The sequence below is a fragment of the Gallus gallus genome, chromosome 3 (genome assembly GCF_016699485.2).
Source record: "Gallus gallus isolate bGalGal1 chromosome 3, bGalGal1.mat.broiler.GRCg7b, whole genome shotgun sequence".
Lineage (NCBI taxonomy): Eukaryota > Metazoa > Chordata > Aves > Galliformes > Phasianidae > Gallus > Gallus gallus.
In genome coordinates, this window is record NC_052534.1 from 53,839,715 (window position 1) to 53,867,625 (window position 27,911).

The 27,911-nt window shown below is 36.3% G+C and overlaps 1 protein-coding gene across 33 annotated transcripts in view; it reads left to right on the forward strand.

The window, feature by feature from the left end:
* REPS1 (RALBP1 associated Eps domain containing 1) overlaps positions 1-22,737 on the forward strand; it is a 65,805-nt gene extending 43,068 nt beyond the window's left edge. For 4 of the 33 annotated variants that reach the window (XM_015284082.4, XM_015284089.4, XM_046938847.1 and 1 more), the window contains exons 9-20: positions 1,449-1,588; positions 6,374-6,454; positions 9,492-9,579; positions 10,411-10,512; positions 13,449-13,521; positions 15,762-15,880; positions 16,581-16,645; positions 17,931-18,116; positions 18,935-19,030; positions 19,601-19,749; positions 20,245-20,350; positions 21,406-22,737. In XM_015284082.4, the coding sequence (XP_015139568.1) occupies positions 1,449-1,588; positions 6,374-6,454; positions 9,492-9,579; positions 10,411-10,512; positions 13,449-13,521; positions 15,762-15,880; positions 16,581-16,645; positions 17,931-18,116; positions 18,935-19,030; positions 19,601-19,749; positions 20,245-20,350; positions 21,406-21,474 (1,274 nt within the window). In that variant the 3' untranslated portion in view covers positions 21,475-22,737. The remainder of the gene's footprint in view (positions 1-1,448; positions 1,589-6,373; positions 6,455-9,491; positions 9,580-10,410; positions 10,513-13,448; positions 13,522-15,761; positions 15,881-16,580; positions 16,646-17,930; positions 18,117-18,934; positions 19,031-19,600; positions 19,750-20,244; positions 20,351-21,405) is intronic. The other 29 variants (XM_015284086.4, XM_040697116.2, XM_015284088.4 and 26 more) reach the window with 25 other exon arrangements.
* Positions 22,738-27,911: the final 5,174 nt, after the last annotated feature.

Sequence of the window (27,911 nt, forward strand, 5' to 3'; positions counted from 1 at the left end):
ATGGATTAATTTGATGCTTCTGGATTATTGTTCATAAGGAATCTGATGTGCATTTTCTTACTTAGTTACCTACTTGCTTTACAGAAATGCGTAATCAGTTTTTCATGTAGATATCTGTAAATGCCTTGTATTGCAGGTAGCCATACAGCCTGTCCACAGCAGTTTTCCGCCTTTATCTTTTGAACTGACATTTAACTGTAGTTCAGTCATCAAGCATACCACTGTTGAAATGAGAATTTGGAGTGTTTTTCAACTCACTGTTCACTTTATCCTTCAAAGCAGTGAATGTGCAATGTACATTCCCAAAACATTACCACTGACATGTAGAATTTAGCACATTAATTCTGTGTGTAGTGGTTACAATGTGTTGTCTTGACTACTTGCTAACATCATGCTGCTTTTAAAGACCATCTTAATATAACCTTGATGTTTTGTTATTGCTGGAAGTTTTTTCCTAAAAAAAAAAAAAAGAAAAATGTTGGATGCAGCTTCTATCTTGAATAAATTGAAAAGCAATTTTTCCTGAAGGACAGTAGTACGAGGTGTTGGGTAGGTACTGGATATAATTTTGGAAACATTGAGTCTCAACCTTGTGCCTTGCTATTTACAGAAAGTTTATGAGACCTTTGAAGTTTCAGCAGATTACTCATTTCTTTGTTGTTGTTGGTTTTGTTTTTGTTGTAAATATCAGTAACACCTTAGCCTCCAAAGGCCTCAAAATGGGAAAACTTCTTTCTGTGTTTCAGATATTCTTTTTAGGCTGTGCTTACTGCTTTCCCCAGCAGTACTTTGAAATCAATAGACTGTTGTTGGTTTTTGAAGGTGCAGTTGATTTTCACTGATTTCTTTCTTACAGTATATTACCTTGTTCAGAGTCTTAATTATTTGGTCTACAGACATTCTGTTAGTGTATCTAGCTACTTATCAGTTGTTTTTTCACCTATTCCTGTTACAGTTTCTATTTGTAATCTGAACTTCAGTTTTTGAGGCTTCCAAGGCATTGCTTGCAGTTTGTATTGTGAGATGTAGCAAATTAGTTGATGTTGTAAGCAGCATTTCATTGTCATGCAGAATTTTTAATCTGCTGTTTACCATTAGGTTACTCAGTTCTCTTTTAGTTAGAATAAATGTGTGCTGCATTATAAAAATCTGTGCAACTCTGAAGAGGGGAGGCTTTCTGCAAGGAATTTGATTTACTGAAAGCCCAGGGAAAACTAGAATTGCAATAACAACATACTCTTGCAAGGCAACAGCTGGTAAGCTGGTTCAATTTACAAGATGCTGTGAAAGAAAACACTAAGATTCTCATCGTAAGGGTTGCACCTTTAAGTCATATCCGTCTGTTTTGTCTGCTCTTTGAAAAAGTGGAAATAAGAGGTACTTTAGAATAAGATACAGGCAGCCTTTTTGAAAATGCAGAGAAAGTAATTCATGATTTTTACTTACAGTGACTACTTTCATTTCAGAAGTTGGGGAACAAACCGGTGAGGTTGGTTACTCCAGCTCTCCAGCAGAAGCACCTCCAAGCAAGTCTCCATCAATGCCATCACTAAACCAGACCTGGCCAGAATTGAATCAGAGCAGTGAGGTTAGCACATCTAACCAAGTTATTTAATTGCTGCTGTCAATAGCTAAGTTGTATGAACATATTTAATTCATAAGTAGATTGTTGATCACCAGATGTGGATGTGTTGACAAAAACTCGAGGACAGTGGACCATAAAAACACAGGAAGCATACATTTTAAGTTGTGAAAATGTTACCTTTCCAATTTTTCTGCCTCATTGGTAGGTGAGATATTTTTTTTAAATGTAATTAATAGCAATTAAGTTTCATATTCATCACTAAATGATATCCTCTTGTATTTATTGGAGAACTTCAGTTGATTTTTTTATTATTATTATTATTTCTCCGGATGCTTTCTTTTTTTGTAACTGTGAAGGATCTTACCATCAAAACTTCCACAGAACTTCAGGATAAGCTTCTGACTTTATCTGGACACTGAGCTAGTTTTACCCTGAAATATAAAATATCTCACCAGTAATACAGAGGACTCATAGCTCTGGGTTTCCTTCAGAAGCAAAGTTGGATCTTGAGCCAATAACTTTAAAATTTGAATTTACAGTTTTTGCTTTTTCTTACTGCAGTTATTCTCTTAATTATTGTTTGCTGTCTGTATTTACTATATAAGATTACTTACATGGTAGGGTTGTATTTTGTCAAAATTTGAAATGAAAGTTACCAAAGAAGATTTATTCACAGATGTCCATTGCTTACAAAGCCTGTAAGGGTTTACCTCCTAGAGTTTGTTTTTCATTATGTGAAAAAAAAAAAGAAGAAAGGAAAAAATATGGAAGCCACTTTGATTTAATACTCTGCATCTCTCAAGAAGCATCTAAAACTTTAACATCTAGGATAGTCCTTTCAAGTAAGAGACATGATAATACTTGGCTACAATAGAACTTTCTGTGACTTCATTTCATGGTTAGGCTAAAAATGGATAGAAGATTAGAACATCATGCTTGCAATGAAGATTCCTAATTTGGTAAGCTGCATCATAGTTGAACAGATTCTGTATCTGCAATTCAAAGCAATTGAATAGGAGAATTGCAGTAGCAGAACAAAGTTGCTGATCATTGGTTGTCAGCCAAAATCTTCTTTACAAAACTGACTTTATCTGTTCTGCTAGACAATGTGATATTTTCTCCTGAAAATCAATTCAAACTCATAAGAGGTTTGGAAAAATTCTCAGAATAAACATACTAAGAAACATTAACTATACTAGGAGTTAAATATTGAGAGCTTTTTGTTCTAATTGTTCTGATTTCTTAGCTGTATTGCTACGCGTGCTTGCTTTGCAACATTTTCTTTCCAGCATGAATCAGGTCAAAGTCCTCAAGGTTTTATTGCCACGAAAAAATTTTTGGTATTACAGCAGGCACCAGTCTGTTGCCTCTTTCAGCCTCTTACAACTGTCATCAACAAATGAGTTGCTTGTGAAGCTGCGCAGCTTTGGATGAACTACCTCTCCAAGCAATTTGCATCCCAGTTAGTTTTAAAAACATGGGTTACTCTGTTTTTTCTAGCTCACAATTGATTTTCACACTCCAGTTCTCAAGCTCAGGTAGTGTAAGCTCACAAAGTATGGACCAAGGTGTCAACTTAAAACTTCAAAATAAAGAACATTATAAAAATCTATCTGGATTAGATGGATGCATGCTTAACAGTCTCATCTCTATAATCTACTGATCTCTTGTTTCTCACTTCAGAAACCTTTTCCTTCCAGTTTCAGTGCTGGTGCTGCACACACTTCTGAGAGTTTAAAAAAACTGGGAAGGCTATTAAATTTTCATTGAAAGCAGGTGTCATATTAGCTTTGACACAGATATGGTGTCTTTGGAGTTCACAACTGTTTCAAATATTTAGATGTTCTTTCAGTAGTAGTTCAGGTTGTGAGTTCTCCCTTTTTGTCATTAACATTTTTAAGGTATTTTTGAAAGACCTTTGTGAGTCTCAAAGGCAGGTATTTTAGTTTCAACTTATGAGACATTTATCCTTGCTAATTAGTGTTACCGTCATTGCTCTGTGATGTTACCATTTCAGATGGTGCCCAGTAGACACTTAATGTAGTTTACAATGTAGCAGGGAGTTAGCAGTAACTAGTTTCTGATAGTATCTCAGGATGGATGAATGAAGCTTTAACACCACATTCCTTGGTTTAGTAGAAGGTGTTATGTTTATCTGTGTCTAGCTACAGACCCCAAGGACAAATAATAAATGCCCTGCAGTATGTTTTCAGAGGAGTAGAACAAGAAGTAATTGTAGCATTCGTTTTATTTATTTTTTTACATGCACGTAAATATTTTAGCATTTGTTTTGGGTATAACATACATGCTGCATGCCTTTATGGAAGTTTTGAAAAAGTAAGTAACAAGATTGCTGTAAACAAAAGGTCTGTTCGTCTGTATAACCAGTAACATTCAGGGCAATGGCAAAGTCAAGTTCAAAGGGTAGTGGTTGTTCTAAGATATGTATTACTGTATATTCCATGAAAATGAGCACCTGTGTAAAAAGCAAGAGACCAAAATGTGGAAAAGGCTGACAGAATTTGGGTGCTAGATTTTTTTGGCTTAAAAACTTTGTAGCACTTCTTACAGTGCCGCCTCTTCATGACTGGGTGGAGCACCGCAAGAATAAGTTGATTCCTGTATGGAGTGGGATGCAGCTTTTAGGAAGGGGAAAGCTTACACTGTTGCTAAAAAGGGGTAGTTTTGTGGGAAAATACCAGCTGAATGACGTCATAGTCTTTGCCTTTGTTAAAAGATAGGACTCCTTCTCTGCAAGGAACAGCACCACATGTGAAGGGTCTTAAAACGTTAGTGAGTCTTGTTCTGATTACATTTAATTAATTTCAACTGACTGAAAACAGTTATTTAGGAATTTTCGTGGAGACCTATTTCTAAACGACTACTTCAGGCTAGTTTCACGTATGGACCATTCACAGAATTGGTTGGGAGGGACCTCTGGAGGTCACCCTCCTAAAGGACCTCTAGGAGTCCCACCCTCTGCTAAAGTAGGTTCCCTACAGTAGCTTACACAGGAGAGCATCTGGGAGGGTTTTTAATATTTCCAGAGAAGGAGACTTCACAACCTCTTTGGACAGTCTGTTCCAACACTCTGTCACACTCACAGTGAAGATGTTTTTCCTCTTGTTGTATGGAACTTGCTGTGTTCCAGTTTGTGCCCATAGCCCCTCATTCTGTCACTGCACACCACTGAAAAGAACCTGGCCCCATCCATTTGACTCCTGCCCACTAGATGTTTATTAAACACTGATAAGATCCCCTCTCAGTCTTCTCTTCTCCAGGCTGAACAGTCCCAGGTCTCCCAGCCTTTTCTCATACGGGAGATACTCCAGGCCCCTAATCTTTGTGGCCCTCCACTAGAAGTTCCCATTCATTCTCAAACTGAGGAGCCAAGAGTTGGACACTGTACTTCAGATGTGGCCTCACCAGGGCAGAGGAGAGGGGGAGGATCCCTTTCCTTGACCTGCATGCCCTCTTACCTTGCAATGCCCTAACCCACTGGATGCCTCCAAGTAGGTCCCTGAAGAGGTCAAAGTTGGTTCTCTAAAAGTCCAGCATTGCAATCCTACTTACTGCCTTCTTTCTTCCATGTAAGTTCCTGAACTCCACTGTCTCATGTTCACTGCATCTAAGGCTGCCCCTAGCCTTCATGTTCCCAACCAGTCCTTTCTTATTTGTAAGAACTTGCTCCAGCAGCATACCTTTCCTCATTGGCTCCTTCACCGCCTGTCAGAAAGTTACCTTCCAAGCACTGCAGGAACTGGACTATGTGCGCCTGAATGTGGCTCACTCATTCATTGACTGTGGTTTCATGTAGGGGAGTACATGATATTAGGTTGACTAACAGAATATACTGTGCCCTATATAATCTGAAAACATACACGTTGATTTACCTACAGAGGTGGGACAAGAATATTGATTTGTTTTCATGACCATACTAACGTTTTAGTCTGAGTGCTAAAAACCTAAAAATCTTGTTTGAAACTTGGCTAATGTTTGTTGTTATGCCAAGATACGAGTTTAACGATCCTGTAGTGATTTGTCATCTAGTTTCTGGATCACAGATTAATTTTATGTGTTTTGCTACTTCATTGATCCAGTTGTGACAGTATTTTGACTTATTAAGCATGAGGACTCTTGACAACTGTGTATTGATACAGCATGCCTATATCTTGTAAAACTGTACTTAATTTGCTTTTAACAATCAGTGGTATGTTTGAATTTAATTCTTTGCCTTGTCAGTGATTTAGACTTGTAAAATTACTCTTACAGAATAGAATCATTTCTCAGAGGTTGCACTAGCAAGCTGGACTGGTATAATTAGAGCACTCTGCTCAGTGTTCATTTGTCTGAGATTTTGTAAGAAAATCAGTGCCTCCTAAATATATTTGAAACTGGGCAACTACAAAGCTGAGGAATCTTTCTGTGGATTTTATAATTACAAACATGCGGCACTGAATCTCAACAATATTTAATTGGCTTAACAGTTTTTTCTACTTGTGTAATTTTTACAAGAACTCTGAAAGTATTGGAGTTAACTGTGCACCTGTGTCTTCACTCTGAAATATGTATGTAAAAGATGAATACTGACAGGTAACAAACTTGATTGCAGTGCAGTCTCAAAGTGAAATAGAAAGATATGATATACGTTAGCGTAGCTTCTAAGTACTGCCCAGTCCAAATACAGTGCTTTCCAGTGCAACCTCCAAACTACTATGCTAAGTCTTCTCGGTGATCTTTTACTCCCATCTTTCTCATCATGCTGATTTCTCTCCTCTGTCTGTTCAGCAGTGGGAGACATTTAGCGAACGCTCTTCAAGCTCACAAACTCTGACCCAATTTGATTCTAACATTGCACCAGCTGATCCTGTAAGTCAATCACTTAGCTTGCTTGTTTGAAATTAATTTTATTAACACTGAATTTCTATTCATTGTATGTAGCTGTTAACGCATGATTCCATGAACTCCTTTTTTTTTCTTTTTTTCTTTGGGGGAGGGAACGGTAACAAGCTTATTCATTATTTTGCTTATTTTTAGGAATAGAATTTTTCTGGTACTACTCACTTTTAATATCTGAGTGCAGTGAATGTTTGTTTTCTTGATTTTAATGCAACACTACTGTCAAAAGCTGAATTAGAGGAAATACGTAAACATACTGTTTTTTGAAAATGGAAGGTAACTCAAGAGCAACTCCCAATCATATATTAGTCTCTTTTTCAGATTCTATCTTTAGTATTTTTTCAAGCTGCAAAATACAGAGTCATAGGTGTCGGCAACACTCTTACTTAACTGAAAAAGCTGTCAGACTTTCATGGATGTAATGTATCAAACCCCAGTGTTTTCACCAATTTAGTTATTCTATTTTTTTTATTTAGTTACAATAGTTATTATTTTTCCAGCTAAACCTATGCTTCTATAATGACTTAATGAGGAACGCTTTGAATGGTGATGGGTCTTGTCAAGCTTTGAAGCCAAAGATCTGCTACACTGTTTTGCATGTAACATTGAAATGATTCTGCAATGCATTAAAACTACCTCTTTAGCAGTTACTTTTCCTCCCACTTTTCTTACAAAAATTATTGCTGTAACTACTGTTTTAAACTGTATTGTGCACATCTATTATGTAATGGACATCTAAATGCTTTTAATCTCAAAGTGGTCCCTTCTGAAAATATCAAGTACATACATGAAATAATTAGTAACTATACGCAAATATATCAGAACTCTACTCTGAGATATCACTGCTATTAATGTGGAAATAGCATTTCTGGATGCTGAAATCTAGAATTCAGACTGCACCATCTCTAGTGCACAGAGTACTTTGAACAAAGCAAAATGTTACTTACCAGCCTTTTTTTCATCTCAAAGATATAGACTTAAATGTACTAGATTTTTGAAGTTGTAATTAAGTAAACATGATGGAAATCAGTTTATAGTTTTCTTATTGAATATAATTAGTTAACAGTATAGAGCTATCACTGCCTTGTTTCCCCAGTAGGATGGTAGTTTATTCCTGCACATAATTATAAAAGGGCAGAAATCTGAAGGTTGAAAATTTCCCACATGCAGTTAACTTTGAAAGTGGAAATGTAATGTGCGTGGAAAACTTTCATGTTGCCCATGTTTGTGTGTGTACGCATGTGTGTGTAAATAGGAATTCAAATAAATTTATATTGGAGAAGGAATTTTTTACTTGTGATGTTTGGAGTTGATAAGATTTGTGTAAAGAATGGTGAGCATCTTTGATGTTTGGTAACTTTTATTTTTTACTGACATAAGAACAACTGAGAGCAAATTTTCACCAGCAGTACACAGTCTACTTATTTTAAATCTCAACAGTACTGCGTAGAACTAATTGTTGGATTGTTGTTTTTTTTGTTGTTTGTTTTCTTGCTTTCCCAAAGGGGAGAATTAGCTAGTTAGCTTTCTTGAGTATTTAATAACAGACTAAAGAGTAAATTAATAGACATTCATCTCCTTGGATATGAAGGTGATTTCTCTAAGAGAAAGTTGGTAACATGTTAAGTTGCTTTGTATAAATTTGGATTACTGATCTGTATTAATACTTCTATAAAAGTTCATTTAATTGTTTGAAACAAATTATTTTTATAGAAGCCACCCATTAGAGTAACGAACTGAAATAACTACAGCAAGAATGATTTGTGAATAATACCGTTACAGGAGGATAAGGTTTACCTATTTGGGTTAGGGGTAAGGGTTAGCATTTTGGGCTAGTGTTAAGGGTTAAGAGTTAAAATTTGGGGTTAGATTTAAGGAGCTTTAAATTTGAAGAGGTTTAAATTTTGGGTTAGAGTTATCGGTTACCTTTCTGTGTTAGCATTAAGGGTTAAGGATTACCCTTCAGATTTTGGGCAGTGTTGCGGTTCTGGGTTAGGGTTAAGGGTTTAGGGTTACTCATTTGGAATGAGGCTTAAGGATTAACATTTTGGTTTAGGTACAAGGGTTACAGATTACCCTTTAGGTTTGGGGTTAAACCTTACTCTTTTTTGTTAGAGTTAAGGGTTATGGGTTACACATTTGTACTTTGGCTAAGGTTATCCATTTGGGTTAGAGTTAAGTGTTACACCCTTTGGGTTATGGTTAAGAGTTAATGGTTACCCTGTGGAACTGAGCGTAGAAGCCTAACCATTTGGATTAAGTGTTTGAGCTGTATCTAAAAAGTGGTTTTAAAAGTTTATATTTGCAACAAGTAGTGCAAGTCAACTTAAACAGTTCTAGAATTAATCATGTAAACATAACTGTTCTTGGAGAAATGATATACTTGAGTAGTCAAGATCAGATTCTCATACTAGAGCAGGTTTGAAACTTGATGTCCTTTCCAGTCACTTGTTTGAAATGCAGAGAAAATGCAGAAGTTGTAAAATCAGATCTATCAAAAGATCTATTCCATAGAGTTGTTTATACTAAAACTTCAAAGATTTTACTATTTTAAAGACTCTTGAAACTGTTGGTCTTAATATACTACAAAGCACCTATCTTACTGCAAATCAGTCATACTACTTTAAGTCTGTAATTTTCTGAGGCATCATAAATTGATTGGAATTTTGAAAAGAATTTTTTGCAGGCGCATTTGGAATTACAGATATCAGCTAGTATTTTAAAAATGATGTAAAGTTGTCAAAATTTGCATCCTATAGTCACAGTTACCTAGCAAGATGTTTAGAACTCCCTCTTTAAATAGAATGCTGTATTATACGTTATATGAATTTAGAGGAACTTCAGCACATACAGCTTTGGTTTCATAGGTATATTAAATACCCTGGAATTGTGTAAAATTAGATTAATGATTTTGTTTCCTTAGAAATGACATTTCACATGGTGTCAGAAACTCTTAATAGAATAATTTAAAACCACGTTAACACCACTTAATCCATCTCTTCCGCAGGATACTGCAATTGTGCACCCAGTTCCCATAAGAATGACTCCAAGCAAAATCCACATGCAGGAAATGGAGCTTAAAAGAACTGGAAGTGGTAGGACATTTTCCCTTGTTAATCAAGAAAGTTTTGTAAATTTAACTTGCTTCCTTAAATATCCTGTCTTTGTTTTCTTGTAGTTGAAAACATTTGGAATTGTAAGCAGCATAGCAGCTGATGAGGTTCCCGAGTTAGGAATTAGAATATTGTCCAGATCAGTGCAGAGTTTAGATTAGCCATTTGAGAAAGATTATCGCTTGGAGTAGTTCCGGAGCATCATGGTATAGATTTCATTTGGGTTTCTTTATTAAATTCTGGAGATAGCTATGAAGATGGAGAACACAGGTTTGGCAAATCCTGCATTTAGCAGGAAGTATATCTTTGGAGAAACATCTTATTACCCTGTAGTCAGAAATATTGCTCATTGTTTTGAAGGCTGATGCATTTTAAAGTATTCATAGACCTGCTTTATATTCTAGTCAAGGATAAACTCAGTTGTTGGATAATTTTACTTGAACAGTGGAGTCCACAGTCTCAGTTATAGATTTGGCCTAATACGCCAGTACTTTCTTGTATTTCTGTGTAACTCACGTGCAGCTTTCAGTATGTGAGGATTAAGAAATGATTCACAATACACTTCTTTTAACATTTCTTTAGCCTTATAAATAGGTGAAGATTCACAACTCTCTCAACACTGAAAAATGTGCACATTAAAATGTGAAACTTCAAAGTTACCACTTGATGTGTGAATTATTTTAAAGTGCAATTATTTTAGTCTTCTGAATAGCATTTCAGATAAGGACATTGAAAGCAATTGCAACATTTTAATGTCAGAAGTAAAGGCTAGTTTGAGTACACTTGTTCATTTAAACTTATTTTTCTGTTCAGATCATACTAACCCTACTAGCCCACTACTTGTGAAACCACCTGATCTCCCAGAAGAAAACAAAATGAGTTCATCTGTGAAATACACATCTGGAAATACAGTTAGTAAGTATCAAATACCTTCTGATCACATTTTAATGTTAAGCAAAATGTAGGTATACAGTAAATGAAAACTTACTAAATGCAGAAGCTCTTAAATGAGATAAACTTATCCTGAGAAACAGTTCTGATACGAAATATATATTAAAAGTGGTAACTAAGAAGGTTCTATTGATGTCACTGGAGTTGTTTCCCTACCATCTGTGTTCAGAAATGTTTGTTTTCATCCGTTCTTTATTATCTTCTAGTTTTCTATTTTGATCTTAGGATGAGAAATGGAAATGTATGGAAAGCGGAACTGACTAAGTAGCATTTGATTCTAATTTCCTCAGAATCAGCTAACGACGTGTTTTTTTGAAGAGACCAAGAAGACCTCTTAACCACAAAATTTATGAGCAGTTAACTACTTTTAACTGCTTACAAAATGGGATAGACTTTCAGATGTTTTTTAGGTACAGCTTTTTAGGTGTATATTTGTTTATAGTAGTATTTTTGATTTTCAGCGTCTGCCGTGTCCAAAATATTTTGAATTATTTTGGTTTGATGAATCAGATAGGTTCCAGATTGCAGGTAGCCTGAACAAGTTTCTAGAGTCTGTTTTCTGAGATCATTTTTACTGAAAATAAAGTTCCAAAGTTAAAGAAAGTGGGAAAACAAACTTTGAAGAACTCATTACTTTGAATCCTTCTCTGTGCCTCAGTTTGTAGTATAAATTGCAAAAATGCACCGTCTAAATGGCTCAGTGTGTTTTCTTTTTCCACGAATTGTTTCAATGACACTGTCTTATACATTAGTAATTTCTTGGGCCTGTCTGTATTTTCTTTCCAGGCAGAGTTCTGTTTTCAGTAGGAAGTCCTCTAATGCAAAAGAACAAGCCAATGTGATCTTGCAGTGGAGGAGCTACTATTTTATGCAGTATTTAAGTTCTGAGACCACTTCCATTCTCTCTTGTCTGAGTATGGCCTAACCTTTGTAACTGTGCAATTACCAAGAAAAAACTATGTCAGAGGAAGTACAACAAAATTTTTTGCAGTGTAACTAAGACCACTCTTTAGTATATCAAACTGTAGTTAAGGGATGCTTGTCCTTGTCCTGGAGAAATGGCTGTTGTCAGTATATTTTAAGTAATTTGAATGATTAATACCTTTTGGGTAAATCCTGAAGAAATCATTTAACACAACCTACCTCTAAAACCTGAGTTTCTGGTGCTTAAGAAATGCTACGAGTCTGACAAGATTATTTTTTTAGCATCTTGCTATCTTGATAATTATGTTTATGCAGTAGTATTATATCTGACTATTTTCTACGCTAAATCAGTGGTGATGTTGGGAATGCGTTTCCTGGAGTTATTGGGCTGATCTCATTTTTGTGTTTGTTGTAGTTGCTTTTTCTTGCTCAGCTGTGCCACAATCTATTTGATAATAAGGTGTCTCAGTCTTCAGTTAAGCAAGTTTTTGTAATTGTTTTATTACTCTTTTGGAAATATTATTTCATGGATGGATAATCTTAAGAAATAACAATATTCTGTTGCTAGGTTCACATGCTTTTTCTTGCATTGTACAGAAGAATATTGATTTTTTTTTTCAGTGATTTACTGATCAAAATTTAAATGCATGTTAATTATTTTACTTCCCTTGGTCTACTGTTCATGGATCAAGACATTAAAATAGTATTTGAAACTGAGAATAAATTGAGATTTATGAACATCAGTTTGGTATTGAGAAATTTGCTTTTTGTTTCTATTTTCCATGCATTTTTTTCAAGAGTAATTCAGGCTGGAAGTGATAGATTTATAAAAGAGCCCCTCAGACCTAATCCACAAAGCAGGAACAAACTTCAATTGCACAAAATGAGAGAAGTCATGAGATTTAACAATGCACAGTTGTTTTTCTTTGCAAGTTAAGTGATTTGGAACAAAGGAAAGATGATACAGAAGCTTAGTGATAAGTGGAGAAGTTAATAATATTTCTATAGCGAGCACCCATAGTGTCAAAACTGTTGTTACACAAGTAAAAATAAAAGCAGCAAAAATAATTACTGTTTTTCCAGTAAAGTTGAAAGCAATGTACTACTTTGGTATGTGATTAAGTACAAGTTTGTGAATTTTTGTCTTAAACTCCCACTAAATGACATAAACGAATGGTTGGACTGGATGATTCTGTGGGTCTTTTCCAACCTTAGCGATTCTATGATTCTATAATGTGGAATACTGCAGTTAGAATGGAAGGATGATGTACATTACCTCCGTTCATAATGAAATACCAACAAAACTGGAGACTCATTTGTTCTACTAGCAGAAACCACTCTCCTGAGGTGAACAATAATATTGAATGGTTTTCTAGATTATTCCTAATAGGAACTGTACTTGACTGTCAAGTAATTGGAAACACTCAAAAAGAATTCCCTTAGATTTGAGATTATGATCAGATTCATGAATTAGACTACGTGGCATCTGAAGATTACTTTTCCTGAGTGACGATCCTCTACCTTATATAGCCATTAACATTGTTTACTCTCCAAACAGCTTTGAAAGTAGTTCAGAAAACCACATTCTGCTACCAGCAGAAAACCAGTAGTTTTGTACTAAGCTGATGTAAAACTTCTCGGTTTGGAAGGTCTTGTTCTTTTCTCCTTAGAAGAGTGATTGCACTTGTTCCACTAGATGGCATAACAGCCTGCATGGCTCCTATAGGTGTTTGAGGAGAGGTTATTTCATACACCACATAGCCAACTTCTGCTTTAAGCTTGATTTTCTCAAGTGATCCCTGGAAACTTAGATGTTGTCTCATGGTAGTCAATTAAATGGTTTTTAAAATATTTGCAGATACTTTTCCTTAAGTTTCTTACAAAACTTAACTTTTCATATTTACAATACAGCATATTATCTGTGTCTTTTAGATGATGGTGCAAAATGAATTTTAAACTGTACTTTCTTTTACCAGCAGATGGTTACAGCAGTTCAGACTCCTATACTTCAGATCCAGAGCAAATTGGAAGTGCTGTAACACGGCAACGGTCAGTAGAGTAACAACTAAAGAAGTAAATAAAATATGTTTAAAGACGCCTGTTCTAAGCTTCTGGTTGCTTGACAGTATACTTATAAAGTGGTGGCCAGATCTGACTTGAACAGTGAGAAATCTAGAGGCAGTCTGTGTTTTCACTTATTAGAATGTATGCTGTTCCTGTTAATGTGTAAAGTGAAACTTAAAAAAAACAATGAAGACTACAGCGTTGCTTGGGATTTGCCAATGAAATGAAACTGTGTTCACTCAGATAAGTCAAAAAAGACTTTCTCCCTAAGAACAAGGGAGGGAAAGTAAACATAGGTGATCAGAATGTTGCTTGAGACCAATTTTTAGTATTTAAAATATCCATTAGGCATTAATGGAGAAGGACCTTCTGATTATTAACTGTGTAAAAAAAAAAAATCATGACAGTAACTCAGTCTCTTTTAATAATGAGCTTCCACATAATGAAAGGCAGCCAGAGGCCCAACATAAATTAAGGAACTGGGTGAAGCTGTAGAAATGTATAACCAACAATTGTATCATATGACAAAAGAGAATGTGCTGTACCAGCTGGTGCTAATTGTCCCCATTAAATCTGTGCCTGAATAGGATTAAAAACCAGTTACGCCATTAACCATCTTACAATCAGTTTTGGAGGTAAGTTGCAAAAGAAAAATAATTACGATGATTTCAGCAGCGAAGAAAGATTTACAGTTAGCTTTCAGTACAGCAGCTTGAAAACATCTTTACCCCATTGTTACCTAATGGCAAAACTGATTCTCTGTCCTGCTTGTATGTACGTTTTTGGCATTATCAAGATGGTGATTTCTTGGTTGTTTTCCATATTCTCCAATTTTGGGGTGGGTTTTCTTGCTGGCTTGTGTAGGTGAGTGAAGCTTTCTGATGAGCTGCTGTTTTCTGGCACAGATAGCTTCTAGTTAGGTCTGCAAAATCTGGCAACATCCACCCAGTAAAATTGTTATCTCAGTCACTTTTACTTCCATTTATAACTTTTCCTACCAATTGCAGCTTAGTTTATAAATATTACATTGTCCTTAATGCTACCGTAAGTCCAGAGTACATAACGTATTTTCAAAAAGCAGTAACTGGAAAGGCTATGCCAGAAGTATCTGTAAACCACTTTTTCCCTTTTTTATACTACTTGTGCACTCACTATCAGGTTAGCTAGAAAGTGCTAGGAGGTGGTTTAGGTTTGTATTTCATTGGCTGGCGGGTTACATAATGTTACCAAAGTATCTTCCTGGAGAGTGTATTTTAAAAGCAATTTTTTTTTGGTGATAATTTGTTTTTTCCATCTGGACTTAACACATTCAGGGATTTCAGGTGTTGTATGAAACTCAAAGTACCTGTTATCTCCTGGTTTTATCTCATTTATAGAAGAATGTTATGGAAGTCCATCCTGCAGAGAATTTATTGCTTATGTATGAGCTAAGGAAAGTAGTAGTAGTATCAGACCAGTGATCCAGTAATCTGTCATGCTCAGAGTGCAGTAGTTAGGAAGTTTCTTCAAGCTGTTTTTGAATGGAAGCTGCACAAAAATACTGCATACAGTAAACCCCGCTATTCCATTGAAGTTCCAGTTGAGTAGCACACTTCTTCATCCTTCCAGTCCTTCTGATTGTTTGATGAACTTGCAGCAGATATCCACTAGATGGTGATCCTATCTAAGAACAAGTTGCAGTTCCTGAAGATGTGACTTAGTAAATAGATTTGGAAAATATCAGGGAGGAAATTGCTGTATATACCTCATACACTGTTATATTGCTTAACGTTGGTATATCTGCAGGCAGATCCAGCAGAAACATTGTTTTCAACAATACTGAACTTAAGTGTAAAACTGAATTATGATGTTGACTACATCTTAATGTGCTTTGCGAATCATAATGACTGCCACCTGGATGAAATTTACCATATCTAAGCTCCTCTATTTCTGAGCTGTCATTGTTTGAGGTGTGTATCAGAAACTATTGGTTGCCCAAATATGAATTGCTAGCGGTACTATGAGAATAATTTGGAAAATTGAAATTTAGGTAAATAGAAATGCAAAAACAAATATGAAATCAAAGGTTACCAGAAGTTTAAAACTGATTTTGCACTCTTCAGAATCACTGGCAATCATCAGGCTCTTTTCTGTCTGTCAAGTCTTTTTAATTAAGTACTTAAAAGAAATTCTGGATTTCTGTTGTAGCTGCCTAAAATCACTACCGAGCTTTGTATGTTTTGCAGGTCACATTCAGGAACATCTCCGGATAACACAGCACCACCACCACCCCCACCAAGGCCTCATCCTTCTCACTCTCGATCGTCATCTTTAGATATGAACAGATCCTTTTCAGTTACCCCAGGTAGATACAGTGTGTTCCTGGTGTACTTTATTTCTGAAGTAGATGCTTTTTTTTCCATCTGAAGAAGGATTAGATTAGTGTTTTTAAAACACTGCTTCTGAATAAAAAGCTGAAAACGTTGTCACTCTTACAGTTTGTATTGAAATTTGTACACTACTTTGCTAAAATGTAACTTAAGGCTAAGTGTTAAGTGGTGTCAATGCATCCCTCTGGATAAATGCGGAAAGCAAAGTCAGGAAATACATTTTAGTAGTGCATCCATATGCAGTGGATTGCATCTACCAGTAAATTTTCAAGAAGAGTTCTTTTTGCATCAGATGTATTAAAAAGGTACGTGTTAAATGTCTTGAGGAAATGATTAAAGATCACTTCTGGTGATACCGCTAAATGATTTGTCAGTACTTTTCTGCTCAAGATCACAAAGAGGAAATGTTGACAGTGTATAATGGGAGTAAAAGAAAACTGAGATCAAGAAAGTATGACAGGGCATTTATAGAACAGGAGGACAAGGACAAGACCAATGTTCTGATTCCTTGTTTTAGCTATTTGAAAATTTGAAAGATTAAGTTACAGCAGTGTTCCTAAATGACAGGTTTATATGTATTCAAAGTCTGAATTTCTATATTTCTGAAGTCAAAACATGATATACTGATGTAATGTGAAAAGTAACAACCTTAGCTAAATGTGATGCCTCTTACAGGACAGCAACAGGCTGCAGTTGTTGCCTATCCCCCTGCAGTGCCTCCAAGACCACAGCCTTCACAGGTGATGTTATCCCTTCAGTAAAATCAGTCTCTAACTTGGTGCATTAGACTGATCCTTTTATCTAACCTCTGTATTTGAATTCCTCAAAAATCTTTTATTTTTTTTGTTTGAAATGACAGGAGTGTGAATGATTTAAAAGGTGAAACTATAGCCAAATGCTGGCCTTTTCTGAATAAATAATTGCTTCTGGTGGAACCGTGCAAAGGAGTTAAAGTAGAGATTGAGGAGGAACTGAATGGTTTTGGAGTTCTAAGTTGTAAGAAAAGAAGGGATGTTACACTTTTGCATTCATTTACCTGTCCCTGTATAACCCTAACACAGAGATCTTGCAAAGTATTTCACAATATATGCTTGTCTTTAGATCCAAGTCTCTGGCACAGGCTATGGTTTTATATAGAATGTTTACTCCCCAAAGGCATGATTCTACTACTTCCCTTGTCATGGATGTGGTCGCTTTTCAGTCTCAATCTGAGTAACTTCAATTAGCTGATTTAGTGGAAAACAAATTCTACAAGATTTTTTTTCTTTGTCTCAACCAGATTAATCATTCAGGTGTTCTGCAGATCTTGCATGGAACAGGTAGAATTGCTTTTTAGTTGTTTTTCAGCAGCAGCTACTTGTTAGAATCTGAGTCCCCCAGCAGTTATTTCTGAGTCATATTTAGAACACAAAATCAGAAATAAAGCCTAGTATTTCTCCTGGATTTCTGTTTTGCTTGAAACTGGTCATGCAGTGAAAATATTTAAGGGTGCTCTCTTGTATGTTTTCTCTGATACGTAATAATGTCTGAGTTGATGGTGCATTCTCCTCATTTAGATTGTTTGTAATGTCCCTTTACTTGGCTTTCTGTTTTCATTAAACATATTGAAGTCAGTCAGCAATGACAGATAAGCTCCACGGAGTATGATCTCACAATCAAATTTCCCTGAGCAACTAGATTGAAACACGTTTTCAGTCCAACAGAGCCAAACTGGACTGTGGTACAGCAGAAGCATATGTACTGCCCAGTGAGTCTAGCTAGTCCTACTCTGCGTGCATCTTTGGTTTCATCCACTAGATGACAGCACATCTGACAGGGCTCCCTTTTTTGTTAACTATTTCACTATTTTTATAACCACACAGAGTGAGCTGTGCTAGGGACGCATTTAATTTTACTAATAACTAAGTCTTCTAAGAAAGCAAATAATCTTTAATTCTGTGTCACAAACTGTTGTTTAGTGAGTCTTTGCATCAGATAACTGCTAAGAGCATTGATGCTAAATATTCTTTTTTCCCTTTATTGCAGGGTGCAGGTCCTCATGTGCATCGCCCAGTAGATGCTGACGGCCTAATATCTCATACCAGTACCTCACCTCAACAAATACCGGAACAGCCAAATTTTGCAGACTTCAGTCAGTTTGAGGCATTTGCTGCATCAGGTGTAAACAAGGAGGAAGATGATGAAATTGAAACACACTCAGAAGCCTTGCAGGTGGGTGAAAATGAAGTTGTTGAGAACTCTTCAGTATTACCAACAGTTAGATGATTTTGTTGAAACCACCTTCTGGTTTTTGAACCAGCAGGGATTTTACATTACCCCAATCCACTGGTAGGAAGCAGTTATATTATGCATTGCTGTGCTTCTTCAGTAACTACCTGACACCTAGGCAGAAAAATGTTCTTTTCCTCTCGGTTCTTGATTGTACCTCAAGAAGATTTTCTGCTTACCAGCATAGATGGAAACAACCAGCATTGTTTGCACATCTAAGATTAGCACAGGCAAAATTTATATTTTCATAAAAATAGGCTCATTCTTCTCTGCTTCCCAAATGATTTACCAAATGGAAAGTTTTAAAGTAGTCACCCCAGTAAATGAGATGATTAGCTGGTGTTAAAAATATCTGCTAAAACCCCTGTAATTTGGTTTTGTTCAGTGCTACTGAACAAATAGAGGAAATGAATAGAGCTTTAACATACTTCTAAATAGATTGAGATGTTTATAGAGCTGCATTTCCTTCCTCAGGACAGAGGCCTTCCATAAAACTCAACTTTTTACTACCGTGTGCCTTTTCTGTAAGCTACTTCCAGATCAGAATGATACGATCAAGATAGTTTTACTCCAAAGCTTGTATCATTATTGTATTCCAGCCTGCGCCTCTAAAAAAGACTTGAACTTGAATTTTAAATATTGACTGTATCCTTATATCAGAAACACATCATAATTCTGCATTTTGATTCAACTTTTTCCAACTTGCTGAATCAAATATTTGTTAAGCAGCAGTTTTCTAAGTGTAGTTTATATCTCTTTAGGTTGAAAAGCCCTCTGATTCTGCAAGTTCTCTTAGAGTTGCCAAAGCAGATGGAAGAGTTGAAGAGAAAGTACCTGCTAATGTCCCCACTAGTGCGGTACGCAATGTACAGGTGGAAAGAGAGCACAGTTGTCTCATGTATATGAAATTGCATGGCTCTTTTGATTTGCTGTGCCAACTTCGTGCACCCCCACTTAAACCCTGTTTCCTTAGGCTCGGTATGTGCTGGAAATAGGCAAACATTTGGTAAATTCTTGTCATAAGGTTTGTGATAAGCATTACTGCAAATACAGATACTAAAATATTTAAGATACTTAAAATATCTGAAGTATTAAGGTACTACAAAGTATTCATGAATGTATTTGAAATGGAGCCAAACTTTTAGAGCAGAGCTTTGTGACCTAACTTTTTTATGATGTAGATGCAGTTATTGGAGGGGAGGGAAAGGGTACACTTAGATGTGTGCTTACAGCTGTCAACTTCAGCACTTCTTTTAATCTGTACAGTATGAAGATACAGCTAGATGTTCATCAGAAAATATGTGATGGGTTATAAATTAATTTAGCTAGATAACTGATTCTAGGAGTATGTAACACATATAATGGCATTATAATCCAAGTAAAAAAGCAGTTTCTGAGAACTTAATAGGCTGTATTTTCCCCTTTAGGGTAAAGGCACTACCCCACTTGCTCCGCCACCAAAGCCTATTCGCAGAAGATTAAAATCAGAAGATGAGCTGAGACCTGAAGCTGAGGAACATACACAGAAAACAGGTGTCATAGCTGCTGTTCTTGCTTCACAGCCATCTATTCCTAGGTAACCCAAGAAGTGTATAAATACGTCTGTTATTGGGGAGTTTACATTTAAACAGCAATACACGCTTTGTATTCCAGGAATTATAACTTCAATGTATTTGAATTAGAATCAATTAACAATTTTAAAGATTTTTGGTTTTTAATGAGACAATCCTGAAGCGGCTACTTGTAGGCCTTGTAGAGATCTTGAATTTTGGAGTGTGAACTTTTAACTTGTGCAAGTGTCTCTTTGAGGTAAATGAATGTTGGACTGTGTGTTGGGACTACAGAGGATTAGTTCTAAGGATTTGAAATGTGTTTCTCACTGTTTCATTGAAACCGAGTGTGTGTGTCTTCTGCACAGACTAGCAAGATTAATCAAGCCAGTCAAAAGGAAGAAAATCAACAGTTAAAAATTCTGAAAGGAGGTTTCTGTTCATTTGAATGAGAGGGACTGTAAATGAGATGTTCATTTAAGTAATGAAATGACATTAAAATACTTGTAATATATTCTCAGATCGATAGGAAAGGACAAGAAGGCAATTCAGGCATCAATCAGACGCAACAAGGAAACCAACACTGTTTTGGCCAGATTGAACAGTGAACTACAGCAGCAGCTAAAGGTAATGTAGTGAACTTTGTTTAAAAAAAAAAAAAGAACAAACCCTGAGAATAATAGTTGACATTTCTACAGATCAGTGATACACAGAGAGTATATATAGCAGTCACCAGTATAAAATATTTAGTAGTTTTTATATGTATTGTGACAGGCTTTGTGAAATTACAGAGGATGCTTACACTACTACTAAACACATTTTTAATGCATTTGTTTCCTTTCAGCTACTCTAGAAATAAAAATGCAGAAAACTTAAGTTAGCATTAATTCCGACTAGCTGTTGTAGTGTTCAGGTACTTTGAAAGCTGTGCTGAGAAGAGCAGCAGAAGTGATTTGCTTCTTCTGAAGCCAAATTCAAGCCTTAAAGTCTTAAATTATAAATATTTTTTAACATGTATGCATACATATATGGGATACAAAATGTGTAGCTCAGTAAGAATTGTAGCCATCTATGTCACTGGGTTAGCTATTATCTTGCTGGATTTGTAGGTACCATTTTTCTTAACATCTTGTGCCATCCTCCTTATCCTATGATATCTAAAACTAAGTACCAAATTCATTAAAAAGTTCTTAAATACAAACATGAAGAGGTATTGTCTCAACTGGAAGATAGGCTGATTTTAAAAAACAGGTGGACATGGCTGTTTGTTACTGTTTGCTAAAGAGTACATGTCACATAAGAAGAAAAATTCCAAAAAAAAAATTGTCAGTTTCAAATCCTTTATTTGAAATGAGAGTTTACCCCTCTGAACTTAAGACACTTTATTTGAAAATGGCATAGTTAAATTTGCAGCTGGTTTCAAATTTGGATTGGAGTGATTTGAAAAGAATGAAGAAGTAATGATTGGCTTCACTTCTTAGGAAAACAATGATTTTTTTTTTCAGTTAGGAGTACTAACTAGCTAGTTCTATTCAGATTTTGTGGAAGGGTTCTCCAGATTACATAGAAGACATGATATTAGTTCTCAAAACTGGAGCTGACGTTTACCAGTTTTGATCACGTGAGGAAATTGTTAATGTCAATTCTCTGTGGACAGTTGGTAGAAAATATTTCTTTTGTAGGATGTTCTTGAAGAGAGAATCTCCCTGGAAGTCCAACTGGAACAACTTCGACCTTTCTCTCACCTCTAAGCCTACTGCCGTTAACTGTGAATTTACTAACTTTGAAAGGGGTATTGGTTTCAAAGCCTATTTAAAGATCCATGCGTCTAGCTCGGTGCACTCTATTCTACATTAAATGTTGTAGTTCTGTTTTGTCAATTTGTCCACTTTTGTATTTAAGTATTTTAATTTCAGTACAGGAAAAAAAAAAAAAGAAAAATCTTTTTCCTTGAATGTGACACTGCCTCTCACATCACTTTCTGTGGACATCCGTGACCTCTGTTGGACTTGAGTTTGCAGAGTTTGTCGCCAAAATTCCCAACTGGAACTTTTTAGTGGTTTCTTTTCTTTCCTGTTGAAACATCTTGCAGAGGAGGAATGCTGATCAGTCGACTTGAAACACACAAATTCTTCCTTTGCTGTGGCATTTATTTCAGTGTGCCAGAAAAGAGAAAAAAAAATCTGTTGTCAGCCAATATTACCTCCCAAACTGCCTTCCACAATTTGAAAGATGTTCACAATTCTAGAAAGCCTGCCTCTTTGCAATAAGCCAGTTTAAACAGGTTGTCAGAGTTCTTGCAGGCTGTTCTCAGTATCAACTGGATTTGGTTTCATATTTCTGTTGCATACATTATGGCGTACATAACCACAGTTTGCCAGGTGTTCACATTTTATCTGTTCATGACCCTGATTCAGCTGCATGCATATGAAGACTTATGGTATAATTGGTGGTCTCTCAAACAAAAATTTTTCAGACCTTTTTGTGAAGGAGGTGGGTGTAAATCCCCAACATATAATTACACATTTCCTAAGCACCACCTGTAATTGCATGTTTCACACATTACCTTTTAATAACAGATCACATCCACCAGTCTTCACTCTAACAAAATGTATTGTCAAGTAATGTGTCAATTCCCAGCAAAAAAAACAAAACAAAACAAAACAAACCTTTTTTTTTTTTTTTTTTCAAGAACGGTTTGCTTCTTAGGAATTCTGGGATACCGGCCTTATTTCTCTGGCATATAGACAGGCTTCACTATTAACTGAGTTCCCTGAGTGTATCCTGCTATTCAGGTTGATGTACTGTATTAGGATTTGTTGTATATTGTATGATACACACCTTTTGATCTCATATGTAAATTTGCATTAATTGCTGACTAACAGCAGATATTCTATTTAATGGCTTCTTCTGGCTGTGGGATCATAGATGTTTAACTGCATGGATGTATCTCTGCAGAATCAGAACTAGCAATTGTGTGATTTTTACACCAATAAAACAGCACAATATTTTAATTTTGTTGATTCATCTTTACATGGGAATTGGAACTCATTCAAATGGGGAGGGGCTTTGCAGGGACTTCTTTGTAGTTTTGTGGCATGTACAAGATAGTTGCGTAATCCCTTGACCATTTTCTTTCCTCGTATATCTGTAGCTGTTGGTCAGAAGCAATCGACTTCTCTTGGTAATCTGTGGCTATATTCCTTTTGTATCCTCCTAGAAATTAAATGTAGCTGTAACTTTCAAAAAGTAAATGCTGGTACTGACCTGGGTCAAAGAATTGTATACTTCCTTAGTCTTCATTTTTCTAGTTTGATTTCCTGGAGAGTACTTTTGAAAATTAAAACTGAATTAATTACATTAGCAGTCTTTATCTTCACTGTCTCACTCTTACGCTTTAATGAAATTCTCTTAACATTGCTTCTGCTGCAAAAAGATAGCTCAAGTCAGATCTCATTTTGCTGGATATGCTGTTTGTTCCCGTGAAAATGAGCTATTCCCCTTTTTGGTTATCATATGCAGACTGGTTAATTCTTTATTACTGAAATTATTCCAACATTTCAGACAAAGTGTTACAGGTAGATTGTGTCATCCAATGCAAGATCACCTGGTATGAAAACCAAGAGAGTCATAGTTGCAAGTAAAGAAGATATTTTCTACTTGTATGTAAATAGATTAAGAAATGGTATCTAAGTGGATGTGAAGATTACGTTTGAACTGTATCTTGTAAACTAATAGATTAAGTGCAAACCTTTGATTGCGAGAAAAAGCAACCCAAAAAAACCCCAGATATAACCAGGGTTATGCAACAGAGGAAAAAAGCAAACCAACCAGAACCTTGAAGGTGATGGATTATTCCCATCTGTTGCATTTTGTTGGGTAGCGAGTACGCTGTTTTTTAAAAGAATGCAAAGCGGGTCACTTCACTGTAATCAAAATATGTTGATTTTAAATCAAGTTTAAAGTTAAATGCTGTTTGGAAATAGAGCTATTTTCTTGTTAGTATTTAAGTATTAAGCCTATGTTTGTAGCATCGGGACTCATTAATCAAGAGTTTGACATTTTAAGCTAAAGGGTAAAGAGCCTTTTACGTTCTAATACGATGTGTACAGTCTTCTCATCTGTGTCTTTCTAGCAGAGTGCTAAGTTATGTAGTGTCTTAAGTGAAGAATTTACGAAAATTGAACATTTTTTATATCTTGCCAACAAGTTTATTTTAAGAGGCTTTGTGGTTTATTTTTAATGCATCGTTTAGTACTTTTCTTCAACAGTTTTTTTTTTCTGATCAGAAGAGCTTCTAACTGAAAAATAATGTAGATTTTAAGAACATCACTGCCAACAGTGCTCAGAAGATACCTCACTAAGTAATGTAATTCAGCTTTAATACCTTGGGAAATTATTTACTTGTCTTCTCCATTTGTTTAATCTTGATCCAACTACTTGATGGCGTTATTTATGAACTTAGATTGTAAGCTCTTTGGGGCAAGGAATTATGTGCAGTGCAGGAGATGTTCTCTGCACTGCACAAATGAACGTAGATTATTAAATAGTCTGTGATAGATAGCAACGTGCACTTCTTCAACACCTGCAAAATGATTTATTTTGGATTTCGCGATTGGAGGAGTATCTGTTTTCTCATTTGATTTGCCTTTTTCTGCTACTGATGTGCCTGTTTCTTCATTCCACCTGCTTTTTCCAGTTGCTTTTCAATTGCCTTTTCTCTCTATTGCCCATCTTTGAACTGCAGAGATGATTTCCAAAGTGCAAAACAGAAAAGCCACTTTTCTTAAAGCAGTATGTTTAAGTAGACCCAACTTAAGTTAGGTGTTCTGAGGCTCTTTGTACTTCATTTGCCCCTCACTTGCAGTTGTTTACTACCTGAGCTAAGGGATCTCTTAATACGAAAAATGTTGTACGAGGGATAAACTAAAGAAAATAAATTTTCAGCATTGTTTCTCGTGTCTCTGTCCATTATGGACGGGCTGTCCTGTGTGTCTGTCTTCCATTTAGGGCAAAGACAAGTTGAGTTGCTTGTCTTGGACTCATCTATGCTCAGAGTTGGTGTCTAAGTGCAATTTTATGTTTTCAGAATAATTTCTTCCTAAAAGAAAAAAGTATTGGTGTTCTCCTGATTGTTTCTAGTTGAACAAAACAGGAAACAGTCTTAATTTCCCCAGTGAGAAGTAGCAGTGCAGTTCTTACTCTTTGGAAGATTTTTAATTAAAAAAAAAAAAAAAAGGTCTTTTCAACATAGCTTCATGTTTAGGTAGCTTATGTGCTTCATAAAGTAATTCGTGTGCTGTTGAATATTCAGTTTTACTCTTCAGAACTTCATTTTTAAAGCCATACAACTTAATTTCATGAGCAGAATTCTAGCACGTTTAGCGATGCAGTTGATGAACTAATCTTGGTACAGCTCTCTAGAAAGAAAGCACATGGAAGTCTAATACTTGTTTCTCTATTAGAATAATTTAAATGGCTGTGTTCTGTTAATATTCGTTGAAGTGGAAGCTACTAACTGTAGTTATTGTATGGGAACAACGTTAAAAATGTTTCTTTGTCAACAGCCAAAGGAGTGCGCATGGTGTTATCCTCATACGTAGTACCAAAGGAAAGTACAGACCCTTTTTTTCACAGGTTCCTTTGAAATAACTGCTTTTTGAAATTTGATTATTTCAGGAGAGGGTTCAATACTGACTTAGTTTTTTTTTCATCTAACTTTGAATATCTGCCTGTTTCTCTTCTTGGCTCAAGTAAGGCTGCATTTAAACTGATAGGAGAGGTTATTGGATGGTTCATGGGGAGGAATGTGTTCAATGTATATGTTGCAATAGGGAGCCACACTTGGAATCAGGAATTTCTTCTACGAGGAGCCTGTTGCCTCTTGTATCCATTCAAAAGACAAATAAGAGACTACATCTGAAAGAACAGCTGCCTTCTGGGAAAGGAGACACCAACATCAATGATATACTCCTGGCATACAGTTGGAGGTGGGAGTGGAATGAGTGCTACAACAGTTGCTGTAAATTGTGAACATTTGTGTATATGAACACTTGCTAGGGTCTCCTGAGTGCCCAGCATGCCTGATTGGGAATCATTTGTCATTACTACAGTGTATTCTTACTGAAGTTTTTATGGTTAGCTAATGTGATTAAAAGACTTTACTTCAAGGTTGCATACTAAGCTGTTTCAGACTTAGTTTAAAAGGTAGATTTAATTGTTTACTTGTTTGCTTTAAATCAAAGGACAACAGAGGATTGAAAGATTATTCAGTGTCAAAAGTACATGAATCAAAATGATGTACTTGTTGAGGCATCCAGGCATTCAGCTTTGAATTTGGCTTATGCAGTCAAAATAAGAATTTTGTAGGCACCTGCTTAGGAAAAAGTAGCAATTACTCCAGAAATGCTCATATGTGCATTTCTGTGTCTGTTTTCCTGCTTGTTTTCATCTGCTACAATTTATGTAGAAATCTGTAGCTCAAAAATGCTTCTTAGGATCCAGATGTGCATTTAGTCAAAAACCAAAGAATATGCTGGGAGTGCACCAATCATGGCAGAGCAAACAGATGTCTTTTCAAGTATTTAACGATATTGGTAGTTTCAAAAGGAAAAATCTGCCTTTGTGCTGGAGATTGCAGGAGTGGAAGCTCAGTTTTACATAAGGTTATAAGGCATAGATCAGTGGAGAGAATCCCTTGATTTCTTGTATATTTCACCTTGGCAATACAAACTGTATTCAGCGGTTGTTCTCCAGGAGACACTGCTAATAAGGGCTTCAGTCAGGGGAGATGAAGAGAGGAACACGGTGGTATCAGACACAGGAGCATCACCTGACTGATAGCTGCATAGATATTTGTAGCACAACACAGTTGTTAGCATGAGAACAGATATTGTAACTCTAGGCTGTTATTTCCTCCAGGTGTTAAGTAATACTGTTTTACTTGTGTTATTTGATCTGAAAAAGTTCATTAACCCATCAGCTGAAGTCTATTCCAACTCTCAAACAGTGTTTGCTTTATTTTAGCTGATGGCATCAAAGGTGAACTGGCCTGACCCTACAAAATTCTAAATGTCGAGCTGCTTTAACTGTTTATGACCACTAATGACCTTCCTCCGCCCTTCCCTGAGCTCCCACTGCTGAGCAGAACACTGTGTAGTGGGGATGCTTCAGTAGGCTGTGCTGGCTACGTCCCCTCCCAGCCCGCTTGCCTTGACACTGCTCAAGCGGTGTTCCACAGAACAGGCAAAGCCACCAGCATCATTTCAGCCTCAGCTAATGCAGGTGCAGCACCATGTGAACACTAGAGATTAAAGAAAAAAGTAATCTCCCTGATAGTGCCCTGCTAGAGAGGAGCTATTTTAGAGTTGGTATCTTTCTAATATTTTCTTAATTGTATGTGGAGACAGTGCTTGCTAAATCACGTTAAAAAGTTGGGTATTAATGAAGAACCTCCATTCCTTACTCTTCCTAAGCGTGTGCCGTTATTGCCTTTCAAAGTGATGTGGTAAATATGTATGTTTGAATCTCCCACTGCTGCACCCTGCTGCTATTTGTTAGGCTTCTTTCACCTGGGAGAGACAACAAAGAGTGAGCAGCATTTTAATTTGTGAGGTTGCAGCCCTGCCAGCCTGATATGGTCATCAGGTTTTGTTGTGTTTTCCAACACGCACTTTGAAAATGTTTCTGAAAACCTCACCCAGAGAGCCTTTGTGGTGATGGTTCTCTTAGGATCCAGCTCACCAACACTGGGCTAAATACATTTAGGGAAGTAATGGAGTGTTCTGTTGTAAAATGTTCTGTTTGCTATCGAAGACCTGGCTGTTCTGGCAGGAGGACTGGTTCAGTACCTAACAAAGTGATACTGCAGATTTATGAATGTGCACAGTTCAGCCACTCTGTTTTAATATTATGTCTTAATAGGTTTAAGAATGGGGAGCCATTCAGTGCTGTCATCATATGGGAAGCAGGAAGTTTAAAGTTTTCATGTTGGCAAAGCACAAATGACCAGTGGTCACTTTCCTTGTAGGTCCATACTTCGCACACTGGGATCTCTTCCCAGGGTGGTAAAGCTTTCAAATGTGAGTGACAAAGAGTAACAAATAGGTATCAAACTCTCAATTACAGATAAGCAGCCTTGCCTTAGAAACCAAGTCTACAGAGAACTTCAGATTTCAGTCACGTTCTG